This window comes from Erigeron canadensis, chromosome 5 (genome assembly GCF_010389155.1).
Source record: "Erigeron canadensis isolate Cc75 chromosome 5, C_canadensis_v1, whole genome shotgun sequence".
Taxonomy (NCBI): Eukaryota; Viridiplantae; Streptophyta; class Magnoliopsida; order Asterales; family Asteraceae; genus Erigeron; species Erigeron canadensis.
This window is the reverse complement of record NC_057765.1, coordinates 39,516,688-39,543,135: the sequence shown is the minus strand read 5'-3', so window position 1 is coordinate 39,543,135 and position 26,448 is coordinate 39,516,688. Positions and strand designations below refer to the sequence as shown.

Genomic DNA, 26,448 nt, shown 5'->3' with positions numbered 1-26,448 from the left:
TTTGTGGTGAAATAGTATTAAAAATCAATATGTTTAAGAAGTAATTAAGTTTCGATAGGCTACACACTATAGAGTCATGTTATTCATTGTAACTAGTCATAGACATAGTCACATATATAGAGTGCTAGATACCATTGGGTTTATTACTCAACTAACGTTATCTCATAATGTAATGTAGTTAATTTTGTTCATGCTTATTTATAATTTGTCCATAATATTGAAGAATGTTTAAAATTATGGTATTTGTGGATATTTACATATTAATTAATTGATCAAAGATTAAGAGTTTAAAACTTTGAATCTCGATCTCCATGTCTCGTTGACATACCGTGTACATAATTTATCTTTTATCTTTGTTGATATTAAACTTATAACCACAATATGACACAATTTACATTTTCTTTAAAGATAGATCAATGAAAAACTGAAAGTGAGTCATTTCTATAGATACGTATTAAAATATCGTATGTTATAAACGTACGTAAAATTCTAGACTTTATCATGTGAGTGTTTTTTTAATAAAAAAGGCTTGAAGTTTAAAATATTGTTGTTGGTAGATTCTATAAAAACAACAAACACGTAGACATTCTCCCAAAAACCCCATTTTGTTTTATTCCTCCCTTTAAAACACCCCTCTCAGTCTACTTTCTTCACCCACTCTCTTCTACTTCCACCACAGTAATTTCCCCAAAACCCCACTCCACTGTAAAAAAAAAAATTCCATCCACATTTCCCCCTTGATGAAAACAAACTTCTTCATCTTCACTCTCACAACTCCTTCCTTTTTATAACCCCTGTCTCTATCTATCAATCTATATCTTTCTTTTCTCTCTTTTATTCTTCTTTTTTCAATGCGAATATAACATAATTCCATTACTATTCATCTTTCCAAAAAAAAAAACAATTATGGCAGAATTAGTAAAACACAGTGTACACAAAACCAATGTTACCAAAACCATAACCAACTCACAGTCGCCACCACAAACATGTTCTAACCGTGTCGTTAGAATATCCTTTACCGACGCTTATGCTACTGATTCTTCTTCTAGCGACGAAGAATCAAAATCAAAAACTTCGTCGTTTTGTCGCCAAAGAGTCAAAAAACACGTCGCTGAAGTCAAAATAGAATCAGAATCTCGTTCTGTTATTCAGCATGATGATAATAATAATAATAACAGTGTGAAGGATATTAAGCAGGTTGTGAAATCTGATAATAACAAGAAGAATAAAAATGTTTGTTATTATGGAAATGGCAACAAATATCGCGGTGTTCGGAAAAGGCCATGGGGAAAGTACGCGGCGGAGATAAGAGATCCCACGCGGCGCGTGAGAATATGGCTTGGTACTTTTAAGACAGCTAAAGAAGCCGCTATGGTTTATGACCAAGCCGCTATTCAGCTGCGTGGACGTCACGCGCTTACTAACTTTGTAATTCCGCCCGATGATAACAAACCAGACGACCCTGTATCGTCGGGTTATAATTCGGGTAATGAATTACTTGATGTCAAAACGACGTCGCCTAAATCCGTGCTGCGTTTCCCTTCGGTTTCAACTGACGGGTCGGATTCCGGGTCGGGTAAGGTCTTTGGAGAGCCCGATGTGTTTTCGGATTTCCGGCCATTTGATGATTTTGTTTCCACATTTGAGCTATTTGAGTTGCAAAAAGTCGACAATATTTTTGACCCGATGGATAAAGTATTCGGGTCGGGTAATGAGTTTGATATCGGGTCTTTAAATTGGCCGATGGATGAGGATGACCGTCTTCTTGATGACTACGGTGACATATTCGGGTCGGATCCTCTTGTGGTGCTATAAATTTTTTTGTAATTTAGGATAAATTAAAACATGAAGAACGTTATTCTATGATTTTTGATTGTATAAATATTTAGTGAACTCCGTTAGATTAAACGGTAACGGACGAGTTTGTGAGTTCTTTTTGTATCTAATGTTTTGAATCGAATTGGGTAGAACTTAACGAGAATGTCGATCAAGTTGTTTTGTATTATGTGTGTTGGAGTTTAACTTTTCATTTGGTAATTGTTCACGTAGTTCGTTTTTTCGGTACTTCTATCATCACGATAACTAAATCTATTTTATCTTTATTTTTGGTATTACGCTGTCTAAACAAAAATCACATATATGAAACTTTTTTTGTTGTTGTTGTCTAATACTCAACACAAACCATGATCCAATATGGCTTATCCGTAACTATGACTGTTTGCTATTACGAATTGTTAACATATCATTAGCAATTTATCATTTATATCTATATGATTATAATATACTCGTATTTATGAAAAACTATAACTGAGTTAAAACTTATAAATTTTTTTTTTTTTTCAAAATAGAAGTCATTGTATACATTTACACTATTCTGCAATTACAAAATAGTAAAGATTACAAGAGAATCACATTACATTTAATTTACTTCAATCCTCCCAACTTAAAGCGTCTCTTTTCATTCTACATTTATACCCAAAAAAACTTATAAATTTCGCCTCCAAGAACACTTTCTCGACACTAATAGAAGCTTGATTAAAAATCTTCTCATTTCGGGCTTTCCAAAAACACCAACTCGTCACGAAAATAATTCCTTTAAGTATCTTGGTCGTGTTCTTTCCAACATCCAAACCATCAGCAAGCATAATCAATTCTTTTACCGACAAAAACACTAAAGTTCAAACCTTGCACCAGGTACTTACGAGACCCCCAATCGCCGAAGAAGATGATCAATCGTCTCGTCCCAAATGTCACATAGACCACAAAGTGTAGTACCAAAATGGCAATTACGGTGTCCAATAGCCGTGTATGTAGGTAAACGATCAAGCGTCGTTCGCCACATAAAAATATTACATCTCTTCGTAACCTCTTTCGCCCATTTAAAAATAAAGCGATCACTGTAATCCCTATCACTTCTAAGAAACCGTTTAGCACTCTTCACAGTAAATTTTACACTATTGTACCCCAACCATCCCCATGAATCCGCAGTATCCGAGATTCTACAAGATTCCATCAAACTTTGTAATGAAACCCACTCATCCAGTAACGCTTGCGAAAAAGGAATAGAGTGCCAAGAGTTACATCCTACAAACCTTTTATACTCAGCACAAAATCTATCCCGTACATATCATTTTTTATCTTATTCGATTCTAAAAAAGTTCGGAAATAAATCTTTTAAGCAAGAATCATTTACCCAGGGATCAAGCCAAAATCTGATTTTATCCCCTCTACCACAAGTGCCTTTAAATAGATTACTAATGGACTTACCTGCAACTTTGAATCTTTCGACTGATTTGATGATGGCTGTCCAAACACCTAAATAAGATGGCACATAAGGGACTGAAGTCCAGCTTCTATTCCTGCCATGAAAAGCATCAATAACGGATCTCCTAATTAGTGCCGTTGGCTCCATTTTATATCTCCAAATCCACTTAGCTAACAACGCAATATTAGCCTCTTTCAATTTACCAATACCCAAGCCTCCGTCTAAAACCGGTGATGCAACTCGATCCCAAGCAACCCATTTAATTTTCCTTTTATCCGTTGTCCCACCCCATAGGAATTTTCTCATAATAGCCTCCAAAACATCAATAACCAACTCAGGAACTTTGAATAAGGAAAAGTAATATGTCGGTAAACTTTCCAATACGGCTTTAATAAGTGTAACTCTACCGCCTATGGACATGATATCCGCCTTCCAACGAGCGAATTGAGATTCAAAAATATCATACAAAAAAGTTCCAGCTTTCTATTCGGTTCATATAACTCCCAATTCGAATTCCAAGGTGAGTAAATGGTAGTAATCCTTCCTTACATTTTATCAATGAAACCATATTCTTGACCTCAGTAGCTTCGACCCCCACTCCAAATAAATTAGACTTGTTTAAGTTGATCTTTAAACCAAAACAAAGATAGAAAAGACGAAGAAATTTCGCTACATTAGTTAGGTTATCCTTCGTCCATTCTCCCAAAAAAGTACAATCATCCGCATAAAGGAGATGTGTGAGAAGCGGTCCGTTATTTGGAAGTTTTAAGCTGATTAGCGAGCCAGATGACGAAGCCTTATTAATCAAGCATGACAAACCTTCCATAACCAATAAAAATAAGAAAGGAGCAATTGGATCACCTTGTCGCATTCTTTTTGGCATTGAAATTCAAAAGTTGGAGACCCATTCACTAACACCGAGGCCCTAGCCGAAGAGAGAATCCCATAAATCCATTTATCCCACTTATCCGGAAAATCCATTTGCTCCATTATAGCTAAAAGAAATTTCCAATTGACGTTATCATAAGGTTTTTTTTTTTTTTAGAACGACAATATATTAAAATAAAAGACCACTAGCAAAGTACTAGAAAAACCCATAAGTACAAGATTAAAAATAAACGACTTTTGCTCCGTTATCTTCGACCAAGTAATTAACTTGTTTAGAATCAACGGACCATCCAATATCAATCTATCACTCAAGAAAGCAGATTGAGTATTTGATATCAACGGGCTAAGAACCTTTTTCAAACGATTACTCAAAACTTTGGATATCACCTTGCTAATTAGCCCGACTAGAGTAATTGGCCTATAATCGTTTAAACCACCTGGATCCAAGTTCTTGTGAATAAGAGTAATAAAAGCGGAATTACAACCACAATTAATTGTAAAAAAAAAAAAAGTTAAAACTTTTAAACTAATTTAATATATTCGATCTGCTGTTACAGATATTATTGTTGTTATCTAATGCAAGACATTAATATTGCACTTGGTAAATGCTAGAACGATTATGAAATTTGGTCTAAGTAATGAATGAATGCAAATTTTTAGCATGTGTTATAAGATTTTGTTGATTTACCTAATGAATGCCTTTTATACTCTAGTTATTATATATGCAAATGAAAATATACAGCCTTTTCTTTTACGTTTTAACTACGTGTACTTGCACTATTATCACATGCATGATAATTGATCGCAATTAGTCACAATCTTCTTAGCTAGTTGGTGAATCATTAGATACCGATAGATACCTAAAGCATTTGGATGCGAGTTGACTGATGAATACTTGATTATTTGTATTATTGTGTTATATCTAAAATGCAATAACAAATGAATAATGAGTTTGGTCGAAAGACAGACAAAAAAATAGCTAGCTTAAAATGTGAGTTCCACACAGCCGGTGATCTCGTATCAAATGAAAACGGCACGATCCAATAAGTTTTAACAGAATAGCATTATGTTTACTGTTACTACTATCATACGCTCATTTTAATACTTATGTCTCAAACATTAGATAACTTTTAACCATAAACACAACATTGTCATCCCAATTCTTATTTTTATGGTCATCATAACCCTTTAATTCATTCAATTAAACGATTCGTGAATCAAAATGAACAAGACATCACCATTTCTTATCGTGATTGGTTTCACTGCATTGTTTAAGTGTAGTCAAGATGAGACCCTAATGATTGTATAGGTATTTCTATTAATTATATATGAATATTGGCTTGCCTTTCTCCCATTTATTACACGCACTACAACAAAAATGTCATTTATTTACACTTATTTTTAAGAAGTGTGAAAATATTTCTTAATTTGTTCACACTTAAAAATGTTTAAAAAGTATTCATATTTAAAAGTGTGAAAAAATTTGAAAAATCATAAATTTTTCACACTTATATATGTGAGAAAAAAAAGTTCACACTTCAAAGTGTGTAAAACTATATGCTCACACTTAGAAGTGTAAAGAATAATTTGTAACACCAAATTTTTTTCACACAATGAAGGTGTGGAGAAATTAGGTGTTACAATTTGACTTTCACACTTTTAAGTGTGAATATATTTGACATTTGTTCACACTTTTAGGTGTGACACTTTTAGGTGTGAATTTTTTCTTGTCACATATATAAGTGTGAAAAAACTATAATTTTTCAAAAAATTTCACACTTTTATGTGTGTGTATTTTTTAAACATTTTTAATCGTGAATAAATTAAGAAATTTCTTCACACTTCTTTAGAAAAAGTGTGAATAAATGAAACTTTTTTTAGAGTGACGGTATTAGAAAACCATTTAGGTTGTCATCATCATACCAATTATGCATTGATTAAGTCACTAATTCATTCGATTAACTACACCATTTCAAATTATAAATCTAAAACTATTGATAGCAAAGTAGACCCAAAAGCTTGAATTGAAATTCGAACATGACTTTTATAAATACAAAATGTGTACCCAATTGGAATGGATGTTCAGTGAAATCGGTATTTCCAGTGTCTCTCACCATCTTATTGGACCAAATCCTTCACATATACGAGTAATATGTCTACTTCATACCCTGTCCACCTTTTTGTCATTTTATAGATTTTTAACCAAACAATATATATTCCTTCAACTGAATCGATATCGTGTTTTCTTCTCTCTTTTTCTTCTTTTATGTATCATGCACATTAAAACGTACGGTAATCCAATTGACTGACTTTATACATTGCTTGAAGGGATCAAACAAATTGAAAGGCAATTAACAAGGTATAAATGTTTATTAAAGATATATATGAAAATTTATATCATTTTATATGAATTTTGAAAGTTTTGGATATAATCCGTATAGAATTTGAAGTTGGGCTTAGCAAGTTACCATCAACCCAACGACATTAGCCTTTTGAAAAATATATAGAAAGTATAAGAAAGACAAACAAGAAGAAATATTACGAGAAATGATATATTTTGTAAAAAATAGTCGAACTGTCATGGACATCTGATAAAATTAGAACGATACAGAGAAGATTAACATAGAAGGATGACACGCACAAAATCGGGAAATGGTCCAAATTTTGTGCCATCACCCGTTAAGTGAAGTGATAGAGACTTTGTCCTCTCGAGCTAAAGATCAAGATTCAAACCTTGAAAATGGTGTTTATTGGTGTATTTAAATAAAATAAAGGTAGTTTAAAAACTACTTAATAACACGACAAGTTTAATCCATTTAACTACTTAATTACATGACAAGTTTAGTCTATTAAATCTATCTCCTCATTTTATCGTTTGATTTTACGAAGTGTCATGGTTAATATGTTGAGAGTACTATTAGTTAGACTTTATGGAATAAAAAATGGTATATCCTCTTAAAAAAATAACCTAATTATCCTTCTAATAACTTGATCATGATGTACATGTGTATAAATAAATGGATAAAATTAAGAGAGAATAAGTAGATAACAAATATCTTGTTTAAAGGTTATTAGAAAAATTATTAAGTTATTTTTTTAAAAGAATATATATCATTTAAAAAAAATATTTGTTGTATGATGCAACATGTTTTTGGCTTCGTTCATGGAGATCATTCTTTTGGCGTCGGGTTGTGATCTCCCTAGTGATTTTAGTAGCCGTATATATGTTGCGTGTTTGTCTTGTATCATTATAACTTACTCTCGTTTGTTTGTTGGATCGATTCGCGTGTGACTGTAATTGCTATATTCTTACTAGCATTTTTTAATAAAAATTTTAAATGTCATTCTAAAAAATAAAAAAATAAATTACTTAACACTTTTATCTTAAAAGTGAAAATCAATGATATCAAATCAAATCAAATCACCCAATTGCCTAATATTTCAAGTGTAGTCTTTTTCACACAGTGTTTAGTTGTTGTGTGTGGTATGTGTTTTAACTTTGCAGGTTAAAGACTACATTGGAAAGGGGTTTGTGGTTGAAGCTTGACTGAAGTAGTAGTAGTAGGATGGTCCCTCCACTACAAGAAGGTCAGCCACAACTAAACCGGCCAGTTCACCCAATTACCCAACTAAGGGCTCTGATCTCTCTGGTGTATGTGGATCCGGGTCCTGGCTCACCCTCACTTGGCTCCTTCAGATATGTTGCCAGAATCTCTGCAGCTATAGCTAGCTAGCCTACTTGTTTTTTCCTTTTTGAACTTGCATCGTACAACTAATTTGCACCACGCTGCAACTTCCCACGTATAGTACATGGTCGTTGGCTAGTACTTTTTAGGTACTCTCTTCTTTTTTCTTTTTTTTTTTCTTTCTTTCTTTTCTTTTTATATGTCGTATTTTATGGCACATAAACTTACAAAGTAATAAATTTTTAGATTGTTGGAGAACCTCAATATTATAACCTAACCGAAACAAAAGTCGGGTTATTTTTGTTTTAGATTAGTCGCTAGCTAAATGAAACCGAATAATGTTACCTGCAAAATTATTAATTTATTATGTTACGCAAAATGAGATTAATCGCAAATCGAGTATATCTAAAATAATGAGCTCGTTTTGCATCGACATGTGATGATGTACGCTATAATTATTAAAAATCCTGGTTCACTTATTCAGAGGTTTAACAGACAGCTTTACATATAGTGGTGTTCATCAAAATGTTGAATATATCTAACCAAGCCAAGTACGGAGGTTTGGTCGGTCTAATAAGCTAGAATGATACCGATCTTGCAACTTGAGAAAGCTAAAATTGAGTAGTTTGGTGGACGATTTGTATGATTGTATCTATAATTCAATTCTATAAACTGAAGTAAACCAAAAGTATAATAAATACAAGTTTTATCTAAAAAACTACATCATTGAACTTTTTGAAACCGAGATCAAATGGTTTGGTCCAAAGTTTTCAATAACACCAATTTTTTTAAGGTTAATTACCAGTGAATTTCGAAAGATCTGACATACGTTGTCTTAATCGAGCCCGTATTAGAAAGCCCACTTGCCAAATAGATCCCTAATTAAACCCTTGATGGGAAACCCCTATCACCGAAATACCTACTATAAGTGGAAATTAAATACCCATAAACACCTCAAATATGTAGAGGGTCGCGTTCTTTGAGGCTTATATTTGTAATTTATTTGTACTCTTGTACTTTTGGGCTTTCTAATACTTTACTGTTGGACTTTTATTTTAATTTATCGTCGTTCAAAAAAAAAAAGAAAAAATATATGTAGAGGGTAGGATTCAAAACCCTCATGTGAAGAAAAGAGACCCTTGTCATTAGACCATTTGGTGATTTGGTGATGGTTGAACAGTAATAAGAAAAATCAATAGAAACACCAATTAAACCAAATTATTAACCCCCTAATTACTTGTCTGGTTTTTTAAGTCATTTTTGTCCGCTGCCGATCGAATGGGGCTAAAAAAACATTTTGACCATACCAAAGGAGAGTGATGGGGCTAATTGTAGATCTTTGAATTTTGTTTTTCCTACAGATATCTTTTTATTATGAGACAAAAATGGACCATTTGAATCATGCAAACTGCAAAACATTCAAGCTATACATAGTCATACACACAGATATCTCTGAAACTGTGGGGACTACTTGGTCATCGTAATCATGTCAAAACGTTCTGAATTTTGGTTGTGAACAATATAAAGGTATAGGAGTTTTTCGTCATGATATTTAGAAATTTATGTATAGCTTGGATGGGTAGTGGCGGAGGGTATAGTTGGCACAAAAACTTGGAGGTTGGACTGTAGTTAAGGGCTTGGGGATGGAGTTTGAGGTTAGGGCTAGGGGTTGGGGCTTTTTTTTCAATTCTCTACGAACTTTTATTTTAAAGACCTTTTGAGACTTTTAAGAGCTTTTTGGGGCTAGGGCTTTTGATTTATTATGTATTACTAAACAGGGCTATAATTTTCAAATAAACTTATTTTTAAAAGCTAAGGGCTTTTAAGCCCTTAAAAGCCTCTAAAAACCCCTTGCTAATATGGTGGCCAAGGGTGACCATGAGTCCATGACAATCACACAATTTTTATAGAACTATATTTTTCTAATACTATTTTCATGTATTTTTTTTAGTTTAAAGGCAATTGGCAACTCCAAACTCGTATAATTTAATTTTGTAGTTTAATTTTACATATGTTAGTACATGAAAACGGTTCAGCGATCCCAGGTTGAAAATCATGACCCCGCCACTGTGTATGGGAGACTTTCGTTTGTCATTAAAGATTTTTAAGAAAAAATAGGGAATTAGTCTACTTTAGACAGGGCCGTCCCGATTTTTTTGAAGATATACCGTATACGGGCCGCTTTGGACACATTAACAAAAATGAAACTCTGAGAAAAGTATTAATTGACATTTATTGATATGAAATGTTAATTAGTATATGGGTTATGATTTATGAACCTATGACGAGCACGACGTTCTGACAAAAATAATGTTTGGTCATATAAGCATAACATGATGTTTGCTTAACATTGTACTGATAAAATCAAAATGATTAGTTTCAAACTATTTTAAACATGTATAGACTGATATTCACTAAGTCATGTGACTATGAGAGATTGAGAGATGCTAAATTGAGGAGAAAAATGAACCAAGATGAGTCTAGCCCAACAGAAACCCATAAGGTAGCCCAAATTATATATTTATTTAGAGTTTTAAATGGCTAAAAAGTAAAAATAATAAATTTCGAAAGGTTGCTCAAAGATTTAAAAAAACGCACGCAATACCATTATTTTTGGTAATGTGATATTTAAAAAAAAAAAAAAACCATTGAATATCCACCAATTTATACAAAAAATAATAAACAAAAAAGAAAGGTTGCTGAATCGACCCAACTCAAGTGTATATGTATAAAATAAATTTTTGTTATTATATGTGAATTTTTCAAACATCTTCAAAATTTTGTTTCTCCCGATATGTTACCTTCTTTTCTTTTCATTTCATTTATTCATTTAGGGCTATAGTTATTCTACGTTAATATAATTTCATATATAGTTGCTACGTAGAGCATCTAAAGATCCGTTAACAAGTGTTCAATTGAGAAAGGGACACGAGACAAGTTTAACATCTACATCAAGCTATTAATGGCTATTTTGATACATGACATTAATATTGAAATAATCTTAGGATCATGATGTTTACATGTAACCACAAGAATTTTAGTAGCATAATCTAGTTATACAAAAGATTAAACTACAAACAACTATTTCATCATTAAAGGTAATTGGTCCTAAATGAGGCAGTTTGCAAGTGAATTGAGCCAACATGTTTTCGTTGCTTATATAACTTTGTTGATTTATATATGGTAAGATAAGATGAGTTAATTAACTTCAACGACAAGAAACATAGGAACGAGAAGAACAAATCTTGTAAAATGTAATACTCCGTAATTTAGAAACAAAATTACTTAACTTGTTACAACACCGCTTGTCATAAATAAATAAATTTGATTTCCTTATATTAGTGGTTCTTAATTTAATTGCATTTTAGTGAACTAATTAAACATACATTATGCTTAAGCATGTATACTTGATTAGAAAAACGAAAGTATATTGTTTAATGCGATAAAATTAAAATTATAACAACACTTTTACAATATCGGTAAAAAGTAACAAAGACTTGTGCTCCGATTAGTTAAAAGTTAATGGCAATGAAATACAACTTTTATTTTTTTAAAGTCTCTTCTATAACAATTATTAATTAACTACTTCTTTAATCAAAAGTTCAACCTAAGTTGTTACAATAAAACCGATTTAATTAGGTTGGGCTTTTAAAAAATAAAATAAAATAATGTCACAAAAGGAATGTTTGAAAAAATATACTAGCATTAACCCTCTAATAGTTCGTCTAGGCACCAGGAAGAAAACTCTCTAATAATCTGCTTAAACACGATAATATATTAAGTAAAAACCTTGTATATATTGGACTATTAACCTAATTGTTCATATTCAATGATTATAGCTTTAGCCAATGAGGTTGGTGGGTTGGTGGCCCATTAGTAAAGTCTTTGACCTTGGTATAATCCATTTGGGTTCGAGTCTCACTTCGCATATTTGTTAGGGTAGATTAATAGGGTTTTTCGAGAGTCTTAATTTCTAGGCATACATGTAATTTAAAACTATAAGTAGAATAGAATATCGTTCGGAAAAAAAATGATTATAGCTTTAACTCCAATAACCCAGAAAGAATCGTATTTGTATTAAACATATTAATTTACAAAACATATTATATGTATGTACAATAAGCTATATCTCTACTACATTATAGAATATTTGTTTTCGTCAAATTTTTTCAACTTTTCAACATTTTCATCTTTCTACAAACCTCAACCACTTATATTGTTTTCTATCTTCCATAAATCATTTTATCCCTTTAATTCATTCAAAAATCTTTTATCTCAAAAACCTTACATCGATAAAATATAAATATTATATAGTTCTTAAAATTCCATGCTCTTTCATTAGTCAGGTCATTCGATATACTTTCGATAAATTTTTAAATCCGAGGGCGAAGCCTGTACGGCTAAGTCATTTGCCTATCACACTTTATGACCTATCACCCCACCATCTCATCGCCGCAACGCACGGGTACTTTCTCTCGCGTTTAATATAGTATACAGAGTGCGATATAGTGTATATAGAAACTTCCAGCTATCCTTAATCTATACTCGTATTTTATTGTGTTAACCAAATCAACGACTTTTGAACCAGGTATATTACCAACTAAATCCACACCTTGTATATTGGTTTATCACTTCCCATAAAGTTTCAAACCCGAGAGTTTAACACTACACCTTTTCTGTTACTAGCTAGCGTGTAGTCGATCGTTAAAACATACAGAACATCAATTTCGACCCACAATTATACAGAACGTCACATTGACATTAACTCAACGATATGATAAATTAAGGGGACGACAGAACTTTAATAATAGTCATTAGTTATATATATAGTATTTAAACACACGATCACGAAAACAATCCGTTAAACTCTAGCAACGAAGATACTAGACACCACTGTACAAAGACATGTATGACGACGACTGAAAGACTTAAAAAAAACAAAGATACTTAACTTCGATACTGAAAGCTAGCTAGATTGCACGAAAGAACATTATATTCTTTATGCAAAAATTAATTAGCTTACAATACGAGTAAGCTAGCTTAGCTAGCTATATATAGCTAAATAATATAATATATTGATCAATTAAGTCCAAAGAAAGGTTCCCATAGCAAAGTTTCTCTTTTGGTCAACATCACCTATATCGGTAGGAAGTCCATATTCTCTAAGAAGACAATCAAGCTTCCATTCGGGCATCTTCTCATAATCCTCTCTTTTGTACCTTGGATAATGAAGTGGCATTTCAAATCCACACGTACTAGTCATGTTCTTCTTCTTTTCATCATTAGAGTCTCGCTTGATCACCTTTTCTTGATGATGATGATGATGCCCATTATTATTCATCATGTTTAAACTTGTAGCAGAGTTATCATCGCAACCTAATGAACCCATATATATGTTTTTGTTTTGTTCCTTTTTTTATTTGCCTTTTTTTATTATTTGGTTATGATCTTAAGTTTATTATGTGTGCCGCTATTTATAGAGGCATGTATAGCATGGGGTAGGGGTAGGGGTGGGGGATGCAACTTGGAAAGGCAACTATTTAGTTTCCTTGAATGGAGGTAATCTAATTTGGACATATTCATAGATACATTTATTTTGATGATGATGATGGTCTATATATATGGCAAGTTAACTTGATGGATACTAATTTTTACATGTTAAAATGGGTTTCGGGTCATAGTTAACCATGCCGCAAATTAACTTACTATATTGAATTGCAATATATAATACCAACAAGGAACTCCTAGTTTCTATGTTTTATGGTTTTTCTAGTATCTACTTAAATAATAATATCGATTTTCCAATAAATTAAAAAGATTTTACTAATAACATGCGGTTGTCAATACCATACATAAAAAAAAATAAAAATTGATACCTTACCTTAATGACATAAACATATATACAACTTTTTATATATGCTAAAAACAACGAGAATGTTATAGCAAAACCCAAAATAAAAAGTACAATGTATTAATAAATTATTATGGATCAATCACTGAATGATTAATGTATTTTTCATTAAGTTAAAAATATTTTACCATGTATAAACTAAAAAAAATAAAATATAGACGATACATATCAATAATCCAGTTTAACAGACAAATCATGTATATGAGAGAAAGTATATCGGTTTCCCTAAATTTTACCAAATAGATCAGTAATTTTAAGGGCCCATACCTTATAAGGCCCAAAATACAAGGTTGTCCTAATTGGATATCCTATAATTAGTCTTCATCATTGATTGTCAGTACATTTTGATATGAGATATTCATTCATTCACTCATTCACATATTCATTATTTATAACACAAGAACATACTTATTTCATATCATCTGAAGATTGAAGCATCTCTTGAAAAAAATCATCATCCACCTTTAATTCACGAAGAATTGCAAGATATCTTGATGATTTTCGTAGTTAAACCTATTTCTGATTGAGCTTAACAACTTATGCTCAAGCATTGTCGCCTATTTGTGGTTAAACCTATTTGTAATCTTTATTATTATAAATATGTTAAATATACTATTTTGTTAAATAATTCAATATTCACCTGGTTGCTTTTGATAGTTAGTCATAAAACCATTTTTATAAGCTAAATGTGGTTATATCCCATGCAAGAAGCATAGTATATATACTTTCTTTTTTTTCTGATTATCAAATTATGCTAATTTACAATGACATATATGATCCCCTAGAATGCATGAGAAAAAACTAGAACAATAAACAACGACAATAGTCATTTTCATCAATGAATATGGCATTTATGATCTTAGTACATGCAGGGAATTGATGTAGCTAAAATTATTAATGGGTAGATATATATGGTCCATTTCTTGACTTCTATAATCTGGTTGATGGACACATTAGGGCAATAGGATATGAATGTACATGTGTCTTGGATTTTATTCACACAAACATATGATGCTAGAGTAATGGAGTGGACGATAAGAAATTGAGAGCTTGTTGATGAAGAAATATATTATATGTTTATACGTATTTATTTCGAAAAGACAGATAACGGATCAAAACAAGTTGTCGTGGAATTATGGATACAACTATATGCATACATTGCGTACTATCGGTCATTTATTGTTTATTAGAAGAAAATTTATAATTGAGTGGGTTAAAATGTTACAACTTTTCATTCAAATCTCCCACATAATTATAACAATAAACGTTTCTTGAACAAGACATTTCTAAATAACTTCAAGAGTACGTAAAATATTCGTTTGTGATCATGAGCGGTTCTTGCCCTCTTGGCAATTACTATTGCTCCGTATTTTATAGTACATTTTATAAGACTATCTCCAATAAGCTAGCCGTTAGAGGGTCAATTCGTAGACCTCCTAACCAATCCTTACTATTATACATCAGTCATGTATATAAATATTATGTATCGTGGGCAGATAATGATGAAGAAATTAAGAATGTAAGTATATTTGTAGAGTTGAAGATTAAATGAAAATACTTGAGTAGTATTTATAAACTTATGATATAACAGATAAAGTGACACTTAAGAACGCCTACGAACATACTTGGAGATACTCTAAGACGCAATGGAGCCATGGAGGTATTTTACATTCTACTGAGGACAAAAGTAAGGTACAATACAAATAATAAAAATAAAAAACTAAAAAACTATGAATTATACAACGAATTTTTGATGTAACCCATGACTCCATCACAAGCCCAATAAGAGTAATAGGCTGAGCCTGTTTGACTATTTGCTTTTAAGTGGGCCACAAAACTTAAAGGTGTCTTGGCCTTACTTAGACTTGGACAGACTTGATTATACCCCAAGTATTATACAGCTTTGCCATCAAGATTATATATTTTTGATAGTGAGAATTCTAAAATGTTGGCAGAAAACAAAGACCAAATGTTGTTTCCAAGTATTAAACAGCTTTGCCATCAAAATTATGGAAGAAAAACCGAAAAAATTACCATAGAAACAGGGTCGTAGAGGGTAAATTCCTCATGCTTTCTAACATTACCATAGCCCATAGGCACGGTTTACGGTTACATCTTTTTGTAAAAATTTTACAAGCTATTACGGATGCTAGATTCAGCTATATATAGAAAGAACATAAACTTGCGTCTGTGTATGTAGACATTATCAACAACGAAGAAGTAAAACGTTTAATCTTATGTTGTATCAACTTAGATGTTTTGGTTCGCACTCTCTACAATATTGCCAGCCTCTTCCGTCTCTAATTGGACTTGGGGCTCGGATTCACTTGGTTTAGCGATAGGTTCCACGTTTTTAAGCTTTGAAACACGAAAAATTGCTAGATTGGTGTCACCTGTAACCACATTAGAAACGATACAAATGTTTAACAACTGAAAATGGGATACACAAAGTGGTAATTTTGATTAAATTTTTTTCTTTTATAAGATTAATGAATGAAAATCACAATTTACAAACTCATAAACAAATGTTAACAAGAAAATTAACATTAATTTAATCGATGGTTGTGATAAAGAAGTATTGATAGACATGCCAAGTTATTCTTTTGATAAACGGGTAAACGGATAAGGTTTTTTTTATATTCAATTTATCCAGGGAAGACGAGTCTTTTTTACTTAGATGTACAGGGCTCACCTAAACGACACAAAAACTAGTGGTTTCTGGTTGTGTATTCCCAACCCACTATGTTGACAGCCCAACCCATCGACCCAAAAGATTTTCATATAAACTCTTTTTGAATTAAATACATAAAGTTTTTAATTCTTCACAAAAGATTTAAATTTTATACAACTTAGACCTAGAAACCTATTTCACCTGAAATCAACCCACATTGTTAAACACATCAGATGGTCATGTCCGGGTTAAAATGTTGCAGCCTTTTAGGCAGGGTGGACTATCTAAACTGTTGGTATTTTAGTGTAATTGGGTTAATTGGTTATTTAGTCATAATAATACATCATATAAGTTTGGTGGTGCGGAGTGCACGCTCATATGAATTTATTATGATCTTAGGGGCGAACCCCTAAGGCACGGGGGTCCGGGGGCAGCGCCCCCGGGAGCGGGGTCTAAGGGGCGGCAGCCCCTGGCGGGGTCCAAGGGGCAGGCCCCTGGCAAAAACGTCTCAGAAATTAATTTTCGGAACTTGAGGGACTAATTTTGTCAATCTTGGAAACTCGAATTTAACTGCCATAAAGGCAGTTAACAGACCCTGTTTTTCATTCTGTTGTTATGAAAATCAGATAGATTTTCTCTCCCATTTTCTCACAAAACTCAAACACAAATCATACAGAAAATTCTCGAATCATTGATTGTATCCAGTTGAATAATTTGGGGTGAACCACCGAGTTGATTCAATCTGAAAGCGTATCGCGCCTTCAGTGATTGTATAATCCGGTTTATTTTCGTTGTTTACAGTATATCCCCAACATGAACCCAGTAATCTAATTAAGCCGTGCTTGGGTTTAACCCATAAACCCGAACCCAGCCTAACAGTCACCCCTGTGTACAATTTTAATAAATATATGATATATGAAAAACGAATCTATTTAGTTCTTTTAATCTTAAAAGTATAGATGAAGGAATAGAGATCGCACCAAATGTCACATATCTCCCGGGAGGGACAATGTAGGGCACACCAGGCGCAAGCCGTTTTTCATCAATGAAGGTTCCATTTGTGCTGCCTAAATCCATAAGCAGAAGATCACCACCCTTCTTCTTAAACCGAGCATGTGTACCAGATACTGCATAGATACACGGTTCATCAAAACAGCTAAAATGGATTTACTAGTTGATTGTTAAAAATAGAATGACTGTAATATTTAACAAAAGATTTTCCATTGGGTTCAGTCATTTGCAAGTGTAATATAAGTACCTGTTGCAACTGGAATTACTATATCAGCTTTATCAGCAACACGTCCAACAGTCACTTCACTCTAGCCCATTTCCGGAAACTTTGCAGTCAGAAGTCGAATATTCAGGTTAAAAAGAAACAGAAAAGGGGTATGAGCGTAAAGAAACTACTTACGGATGCTATCTCAAATGCAGATGGCATGTCAACCTTAAAACCAATGTGTCTTGAATCTCCATCACCTGTGCATAACCATCTCTACCCTAGTTAGGTTAGGATGTAAGTTCAACTCTGCATATTTTACAAGTGGACCGATAATGGGTCGATTATCCAATTGGACCTATTTTACAAGTTTGATGACTGCTTGACATTATGTACGAGTATATCTGTATCTATATTCATGCGAGTGAACAGGTTGACTTTTTGTTTATCCAAGACTATTGTTTCTTGCAAAGTTAACTGTTCTTTTTTTTCTTTCTTTTTTTTTTATAAAGAAATAAGGCATATTGCCTCTCTTTTATTACTTTTCAGCATCATTACACTTCATTAGATCAAAAAAAACTTAGACAGTCCCAAGCATTACAATATATATAGCTCATATCTAATCCTATGACTAATCTATCAGACTCCCAAATCCAAATCATATATGTATGTAAAGTTAACTGTTCTTATTTCTTATATCACTAATGTTTTTATCTATATTCTGTATCCATATATGATTCAAACAGTAATACATATCTATCAAAGTATTAAACTAAGAGAGATATTTTTGCTTAAAAAAACTAACAATACTACAAGATATTTACTTACCCACTGGCTCAAGAAGCCATCTTTCTTCATCATCATTGCCAGTGCTTTTACCAGCCATTGAAGCCCTTATAGGAGCTCCAACACCCTTGTCTGAAAATGATTTCAACTTACCATTTACACAATAATATTGTAGTTTTAAAGAGGATTGTAAAAAAGACAAAGTAGGTCTATGATGGAAAAATGATTGAGGAAATTGAGATTTTATTGAATGGTTTTTCATATTAAGGTATGAAATAGAGTGACATGTGATGAGGGTCTCCATTTTTGTTTAGAACTCTGGCTGCTTGATCAAAAAAATTGGAGAATCAGAAATGTAAGAGTGAATCATTAACAAGAATAAGTACAATGTGATTGAAAATCTTGAGATGTCATGTGTGGCAGAGAGTTAATGATGTGATGACATGGAATTTGGATAGAAGTCATGATTTAGTCATGACCCCATATATGCATATGTGTGAGCATAAAACATGGTAATATTTTGAGGTTGCATTCTAGTTTAACTTCTTTAACAGACAATTTAGCTTAACAATGTGTTTATATATAAACTTTTATGCTTATACAAAAACTCATAACTTAGCTAACAGTTTTTGCAGCATTAGCATTAACTATTTATGGACTATTTTTGAAACTATTGGTGTTTAGAAAATTTCATGTCCGCGTAAAAGATCTCACATTCAAATCTCAGTAGCTGGCATCTTAGCTTGTTGGGGTGGTTAAGGAATGGTTTAGGTCGCATACATTCGAGTCAATACTCTCCCAAGGAACCTGAACCGGAAAAATTTTATCCATTTTCCAGCTAGTTACCCCCATCAAGCCCATGTCAAGGCGATTCTGAAATTTGTAATAATCTTAGTTTGACTCGTAACCCAACTCACATTTTGTCACCTATCTATATGAAGTAGTTCGAAATCTAACCCATCTGTCCCAGCCCACCCATTTCATCGCCTATATAAACTAGTACGAACACACGTGTTTATCACATCAAATATGCAATGGTTTGTAAACAACTACTACGCATTTAGGAACATAAAAACACCAAAACATGTAACATATGCAAAAACAGAACCTTTTCTCATTTGAAAGCTATCTGGTATACTTATAAACATCTATCATAACTTACATATAAGAACTTTACTTGCAAATTTCATATATAGAAAAAAAAAAGATTATGCAGTATGCACATATAACCACTCTATCAGTGCCGCTTTTTAGGGTATTGGAAAAATCTGCAAAATTCTGGACCTTGTCTCAATGTACATGTGATCGGGTTAGCCTGAGGCTGCACCTATCAGAATTGAACGTTTACTTTTAGTCTCGACCACTATATACACTTTTGGCTGCAATTGGCTTAAACCATTTGTAATAACTTCAGGCAGCCGCTAGAGTTGGCGGCAATTACCATGTCCGATTTCTGCCGCCAACACACACTTGAAACAAACTGGTTGTTTGCATGGTCAGTTTCTTTGCCAGAAACTGGATCAATTGAGCCAAACTTGTGAGAGGTAATTGGCATGGGCAGTGATCGGTAATAGGCGAAAACCTGGACCAGAAGCAAAAATTAAAATATAATGGAACTAGAAACTAGAAAGTGGACAGACATGAAAAACCACAGTTCCGATTTGAAGGGCCAGTCTGGTCCCAAACTGGATGGTGACACACACACTGTTCAAATTAGTCAACGTTTAACTTCTATAAATATCTACTTTGTATATTCATATAAAATGTAAATGAAGCAGCATACCTCGTTCGTTTCTGAACCGCATGCAATGTATCCATCAGCAACAGACAAACCAACAAAATTCTGTAGACTCACAATTTCCACAAAAGAATTAAAACCCACTTTGCAACCTATAATGAATTAAAACCCAAGAAAGAATTTGTTGTGAACTATAATGGAAAAAGTGGACCTTCTCGTTCGTGTGCCCCTTATATGTTAAGACGCAAGCGTCGGTCGATAAGCAACCAAAACTGGCTTTCTTTAGATCCCAAAGCTTTAGCGTGTTATCAGTGGATGCAGAAGCAATGGTTTCAGCATCCAAGAATTTCACATAGCTAACAGCTCTGTCATGACCGGCCAGTATACACAACGGGGTGGAAATATTTCGCATATCGTAGCAATAAGTCCGGTAATCAGAAGAGCCAAAAGATAGCAAATGAGCAGAGTAAGGAGAGAACTGAACACAACAAACATTTGCAATGGTTCTGATTGTTGATAAACTGTTCTTCTGCATTTGGAAAAGATTTCAATAAATGAATACATAATATAGTAAGGGGTGTTGTCGATTTGCATATCGAAACTGATTACATGATATTATATAGCTGGAATTGTATAATCAGAATCATATAATCAGCTGTGATTTAAAAAAAAATACCATTTTTCCTGTTCTATTTAAAACTTCAGGAATACTATTAATGAAAAAGGGTGCTTGCCTCATTAATGCTCCAAAGTTTCACATAACAATCATCACTTCCACTTGCTAACTTTGTAGGATCCACTTTGGAAAAATCAACTGACCATGCTCTCCTTTCATGCTCGATGTGATGAGAAACTGTTTGACCACTTCCTATATCCCATAACTGGAATCATACACAAAAGTTGACCATGAACATATAGACAAAATTAGATCATGACCATACATAAGTTCTCTGTGAAGATATCTTTTCAAAGACAAAGAAAAGAGATACAGCTATGCAAGAGTAGGATATATTGTATAAATTAAGTATACAACGTTTATCATGTACAAGTTTCAATATTTGCTAAACTTTGATAACGAAAACTTTAATGCAGACTCCAAAAATAGAATAATGATGATGGGAAAACAAGATCTACATCGACCATGTCTTTATACCGTACTTTTGACAACAAAAATCGAAGGGAGGGTTTGGGGGAGCTAATACACAAATTGTATATCAGTAATCCCTATCTCTAACTGACAAGCATCTAGAAAGGCTACCGGGATTCTATGATTTGTTCTATTCCTCTTTTGTTAGCATTAACAAAAAAAAAAGATACAACAAACAAACAAGTCCTACTGATTCTAAAGTTATGATGATGGAAGGGTCTAGACTTCTTGTAACCTAACGTGGCCCTAAATTTAGCATAATTTAGGGAAACTGATACTGTATAAAATTTCTTACCATGGAAGGTGGAGATTGAAGAGCGTAAATAAATAATACAACTGACAATTATTTAGAATTCTTGCAAATCAAGCATAGCACTAAATCCACATGCAATAGACGCATAGATGTGAAATTCCATTTTCCGTAGAATAATAACTTACCAAGTCACATGTCTATAAATTAAATACCAGTTTCAGACAGCATTTGTATAAGAGTTTTGTAAAGAAAACCAAGTGTATACACCTTTACTATGCCATCGTAGTCTGTAGAAGCAAGATAATTCTTGATATAACTATTCCAACAAATGCATGTAAGTTTCGAGTTATTTGGCATCTCAACAGCAGGATAATGAATGTCAACCGAGTCATCCAATAGCAAATGATAATCATATACTTTAATTTTCTTCGACACTCCAGCAGTTGCAAAGTAATCCTCATCCCGATCAAAACCAAGAGAACATATGACATTAGCAGAACTGCTAAAATCACCGCTCCTTAAATTACCACGCACTTCAAACTTACTAAATCGGGCATACTTGCACAAACCATTGAAAAATATCCCGAGACGATCAACTGGTTCTTTTCCTGCCTCAACATGTTGTGTCCCCTTATAACTTTCTCGACTTGTTAAAACTTTGTGATCAGAAATAACCATTGCATCACTCACAGGAACCTCAATGCTGGATCTCACCAAAAAGTAAGCACTTTCAAGATGTTCTAAATTGCTTTTTACTAAATTTGATTTAACGATAGTCGACAAGGGAGATATTGTATTATTAGCATCAACCGTCATATTAATTGAACGTCTTGACTCAATCTCTGTGATATCGGATTCTATGCAATTAATATCTTTGAACAATTTTGTGGCACATTTTTGCTTGTGTTCTTGTAAAGACTCTAGAAAATGCAATAATAAATCCGAATCAATATCCTCTTGAGCAATGGATGCTAACAGCTTGTCTGCCGATATGTCTACTATTTCACTTACAAGCTTGGATTTTAAAATATCCCTGTTAAATATAATGAAGGTATTTAGGTAAATTAGAAGAGCGATTTTATAAGCGAATTTAGAGGGAGGTTTATCCATAAGAACTTTATAAATCAATCTAGATGAAGCAAATTTCAAATTTGGAAGCAAATACCTATGGCTCATAAAACATTCTTAAAATTTTACAAAACTGTATTGAAACTTATCGGCAAAGAGTATGGCAGACAAGAATATTTGACCCTACAAATAGCAGCTACAACTCATTTACTTATAAGCAAATTAAATTCTCTAAGGGCATCAAAGTTGACACTAAATACTAAAAAAAATTTAGTGTGGTGAATAGTGTTGGCCAAATTACACTAAATTTAGTGTTACACTATTAACTACACTAAATCATAAAATTTTTATATTTTTAAGCCTATAAATGGATATATGTATCCATTTATGTGAATATCATGGTTTAGTGGTTTACTTAATTTATGTGATAGCTACATGCTAAACATATATTATAAACTTTAACATATACCAAATACATTATGAACGTAAAAATTAAGTAAAAACGTTCCCAAAAAATGACAAATTACATTACTAAACTATGATTAAGATACTAAAAATGCATTTAAAATTTGATCTTTTTCAATGAGATATGATAAAATATATTATGTTGCTCATATTTCCTATAAATTTTTATAAGAATAGTGTAAAAAATTAAGTGTGTACATTGGAACAAAAGTTTTTTACTGCAAGTATATTACAAAAAGATTCCATTTAGTGCAAAACTTAGTGCATACATCTGAGATGCCCTAATGGGTCAAAAAGGTAATTGAAAATATAGCTTGATTGGAAGTGAGTCAGATGCCGTCCAAACTATATTCTTAATGCATACAATCTTCAAAATCATTTTACTTATAAAAAATTAGATTATTACCATATATACAGTTTTAGTAATCATATTTGGCACACAATTTACTAGAAAAAGCAGACTTCCTAATACCTCGACTTTTTTGGGTCAACACAAACCGAGCCGACATGTTTCGACATGCACCAAGCAATTGCCGCGTTAGCTGACCCACCTGACCCGCCCATTTTGCAGCCTATAAATCTTACAATTACCTAGTTGTTGGCCGTGCCGGTGCCTCGGGATGTAGCAGCCAAAGACAGTATCCAGCTTCCTTAGGATTTTCGGAAAGGAAACTAGGAGGAAGGATCCTTTGGCGTAAATGCATCATTGCAACTGCATGTTCTCTCGTAGATTGAAATGATCCAAGAAGCTGAGAAAACAACAAAAAATACTATAAATTGCGAACAATTATTTTTCTATCTAATCAGTAATCACGATCAAGAAAGATAACATGAAGGTGTATATTCACCAAAAGGAATAATAAATGGTGGATATTTGCACCTCAAAAAGAAGAACCCCCAAAGCATATATATTTGACGACAATGTAGAGCTCCTCTCTCTAAGTTCCTCGGGACTAGCATACCACTGCTCTTCTAGCAAATTACCACCACTAACAACATTCTCTTCATCAGATCCATGACCAGAAGCTCGTGGACCACCAATTTGGCGTTTGACGCTATGTGAAGTTCCATGGACTGAACCAGAACGATTTGGGAACTGTGGCCACCTGCCAAAAGATTTCCAGTTTTCCCCATATTTTCTCTTTTTGCCATCTCGGTTATCCAAATGATGTATTTCTGGGACTTCTTTCTGAGCAGGTGAACCAAGGAACAAAACATTATTTGATGGTAACAATCTAAAGCATGATGGTCTTAAAGCTTGTAAGGCCACCCCTTGAGAATGTGATGAATCCACCAAATCTAATATCTGCTTGAAAATATAGAGGCTTCTTGATTTATCAACATTATTCCTGCCACCATTCAGCCATTCTCTCAAACTTATACCTTCACTGTGAGAAGAAACACTAGTCCTAGGCTCGGGAATGGGAATGTCCCGAGAATCACTTTGACCACGAATTTGAACACCGGCCCCGTCTTGAGCTGGACCTCTGAAAACAACACCTTTACCCTTTAGTGTGTTTTTCACAAAAAACTCAGAAAACCCGGATTTTGAAAGAATCTTTGTTCGAATACCTCCAGGAGACAATTGTCTTTCTTCTAGTGACAAATTGTCAGCTGTTTCATTTTTATTTCGGTCTTCTTGTTTTTTGTCTAGAAATTCTGAGAAAGAAAGAGAGTCGGAATCGTCCCTAGCACCAGGATTGGATGCACCGACTATTTCTAACTTCCCGCTATTTAAATTTCTTATTGTTAATTCTTCAACCATGACCCCGGGAGACTCTGAACAAAGTGGACTGGTGCATGCACGTTCTGATGTACTGACCCAAGCATTGTTATTACCATCCAAGAAATTTGGAAATGAGTCAGGTTTGTTTTCATGAACATTAACATCCTCTTTGTTCTGTAGCCGTGCTCTATCAATATCATTAATCTCATTCACTTCATTATCCATCACTTTATTCGCGGCCTTTAAAGAAACTTCATTCAGTCAGATCATAGAAAACAACTAGCTCGTGATTATTTAGATAATATAACAAGAAAAACTAATAAGAATGTAGTGGTGCATGATGAAAAGCGTGCATTATTAACACATTTTCTTTATTTGCGATATGATCATTGAGGTAAACATTATATCAATATGTACTTCTATACTACTATATAACGAAACACACAATCCTACACACCCCAACATACACAAACCTAATCATCTCTCTTTTAGCACCCGCAGTGACATTGAGCAGGTACACAGCTAGTCACTACATAAACATGGTATTTGGGAATGCATTTTGAACGTGATCATTGCAATTTGAAGATTCAAAACAACATAATCTGTTGTTTTATAACTATGGATAAGACAAGTAATTTACACTATCTAATTCGTTAGATTCAAGTCTCTTCAGCTTCTCATCTATTTATTTAAATATGATCAACCTAAGCAGGAGTCATAAAATAACCATAATCATAATCACTTTATGCAAACTCTCAAATATGCTAGCTGCGGCTTCAAGTTGTAATAATCGATATAAACAAAATTACGGCAGTCAGTTTAGAAATTACCTTATTTATTCTACCTCCGGTCCATCGTGACAATGTTACTCTTTGTACCGTCAGCATCAACAAAAGCAAACATTTACATGCACTTCACCACATTATAAACAATTTCCAACGGAACACAACATACATCACAAATTTACAACTTTACAAAAATGCATCATTCTGGCACCAAATACCGAAAAGTACCGAAAACTATATAAAAAAAACTGCTGCAGTGCTGCTATTATACAGAGAAACTCGGCTTCTGGTAGCACAATTGGCAGCTTAAGTTTCAACAGTGAAAGTTAAGACAAATGATGCAAAAGCTACTAAAATGTGTGTGTTTTGATGGAAGATTGATGTACCCAAAACAAATCTCGGGTATCCACAATAGAAAAGCTTCAAGATTTCTTCACCAATATCATAAACAAAAAAACTGTATCATCAAATGAGTGTGACCCAAATTCCTTGATAACTTTAAAAAAAAAAAAAAAAATTTAATCAATTTCAAATCAAAAATAATTAATTTCAAAAACTTAGATTTAAACAACTCAAGATTCTTAATACTAACACCAACTTTAAAGTCAAAACAAGTCAGCTCACTTCAAATTAAGCTTACCCACAGTCCAATGACACAGAAGCTTAATTACCAAGAAATCTTTTTCAAATAAAAATAATAATTAAGCAATGCAATAACTCACAATCTACAGAAATTGTTGTGAACTTGATAAAGTTTATACCTTTATTTGAGCCCAATAGAAATCCAGTTAGATTGAAAAGGCTCAAAGTGAGCAAATTTATTGGTATGTAGAGAAAAAAAAA

General features: G+C 33.1%; 3 protein-coding genes and 1 non-coding gene across 4 annotated transcripts; 2 read left to right on the top strand and 2 right to left on the bottom strand.

Annotated features, from left to right (window-relative positions):
• Positions 1–812: 812 nt before the first annotated feature.
• On the top strand, positions 813–2,055 carry LOC122602385 (ethylene-responsive transcription factor CRF2-like). Its single transcript, XM_043775075.1, has one exon. The coding sequence runs from the start codon at positions 907–909 to the stop codon at positions 1,813–1,815; it is 909 nt and encodes a 302-aa protein (XP_043631010.1). The 5' UTR covers positions 813–906; the 3' UTR covers positions 1,816–2,055.
• Positions 2,056–6,722: 4,667 nt separating this feature from the next.
• On the top strand, positions 6,723–6,820 carry LOC122602444. Its single transcript, XR_006324263.1, has one exon. It is a non-coding gene; the product is annotated as a U6 spliceosomal RNA (small nuclear RNA).
• An 8,980-nt stretch (positions 6,821–15,800) lies between these two features.
• On the bottom strand, positions 15,801–18,808 carry LOC122599778. Its single transcript, XM_043772352.1, has 5 exons — positions 18,466–18,808; positions 17,833–17,897; positions 17,680–17,740; positions 17,402–17,548; positions 15,801–16,143 (listed from the first exon to the last, which is right to left on the bottom strand). The coding sequence occupies exons 1-5, from the start codon at positions 18,725–18,727 to the stop codon at positions 16,001–16,003; spliced, it is 678 nt and encodes a 225-aa protein (XP_043628287.1). The 5' UTR covers positions 18,728–18,808; the 3' UTR covers positions 15,801–16,000.
• Positions 18,809–19,517: 709 nt separating this feature from the next.
• On the bottom strand, positions 19,518–26,110 carry LOC122599944 (protein SPA1-RELATED 2-like). The gene is made up of 8 exons (XM_043772564.1): positions 25,651–26,110; positions 23,975–25,060; positions 23,686–23,843; positions 21,829–22,594; positions 20,896–21,042; positions 20,373–20,690; positions 20,207–20,266; positions 19,518–20,005 (listed from the first exon to the last, which is right to left on the bottom strand). Exons 1-8 carry the CDS (start codon positions 25,705–25,707, stop codon positions 19,814–19,816), a joined length of 2,784 nt encoding a protein of 927 aa, XP_043628499.1. The 5' UTR covers positions 25,708–26,110; the 3' UTR covers positions 19,518–19,813.
• Positions 26,111–26,448: the final 338 nt, after the last annotated feature.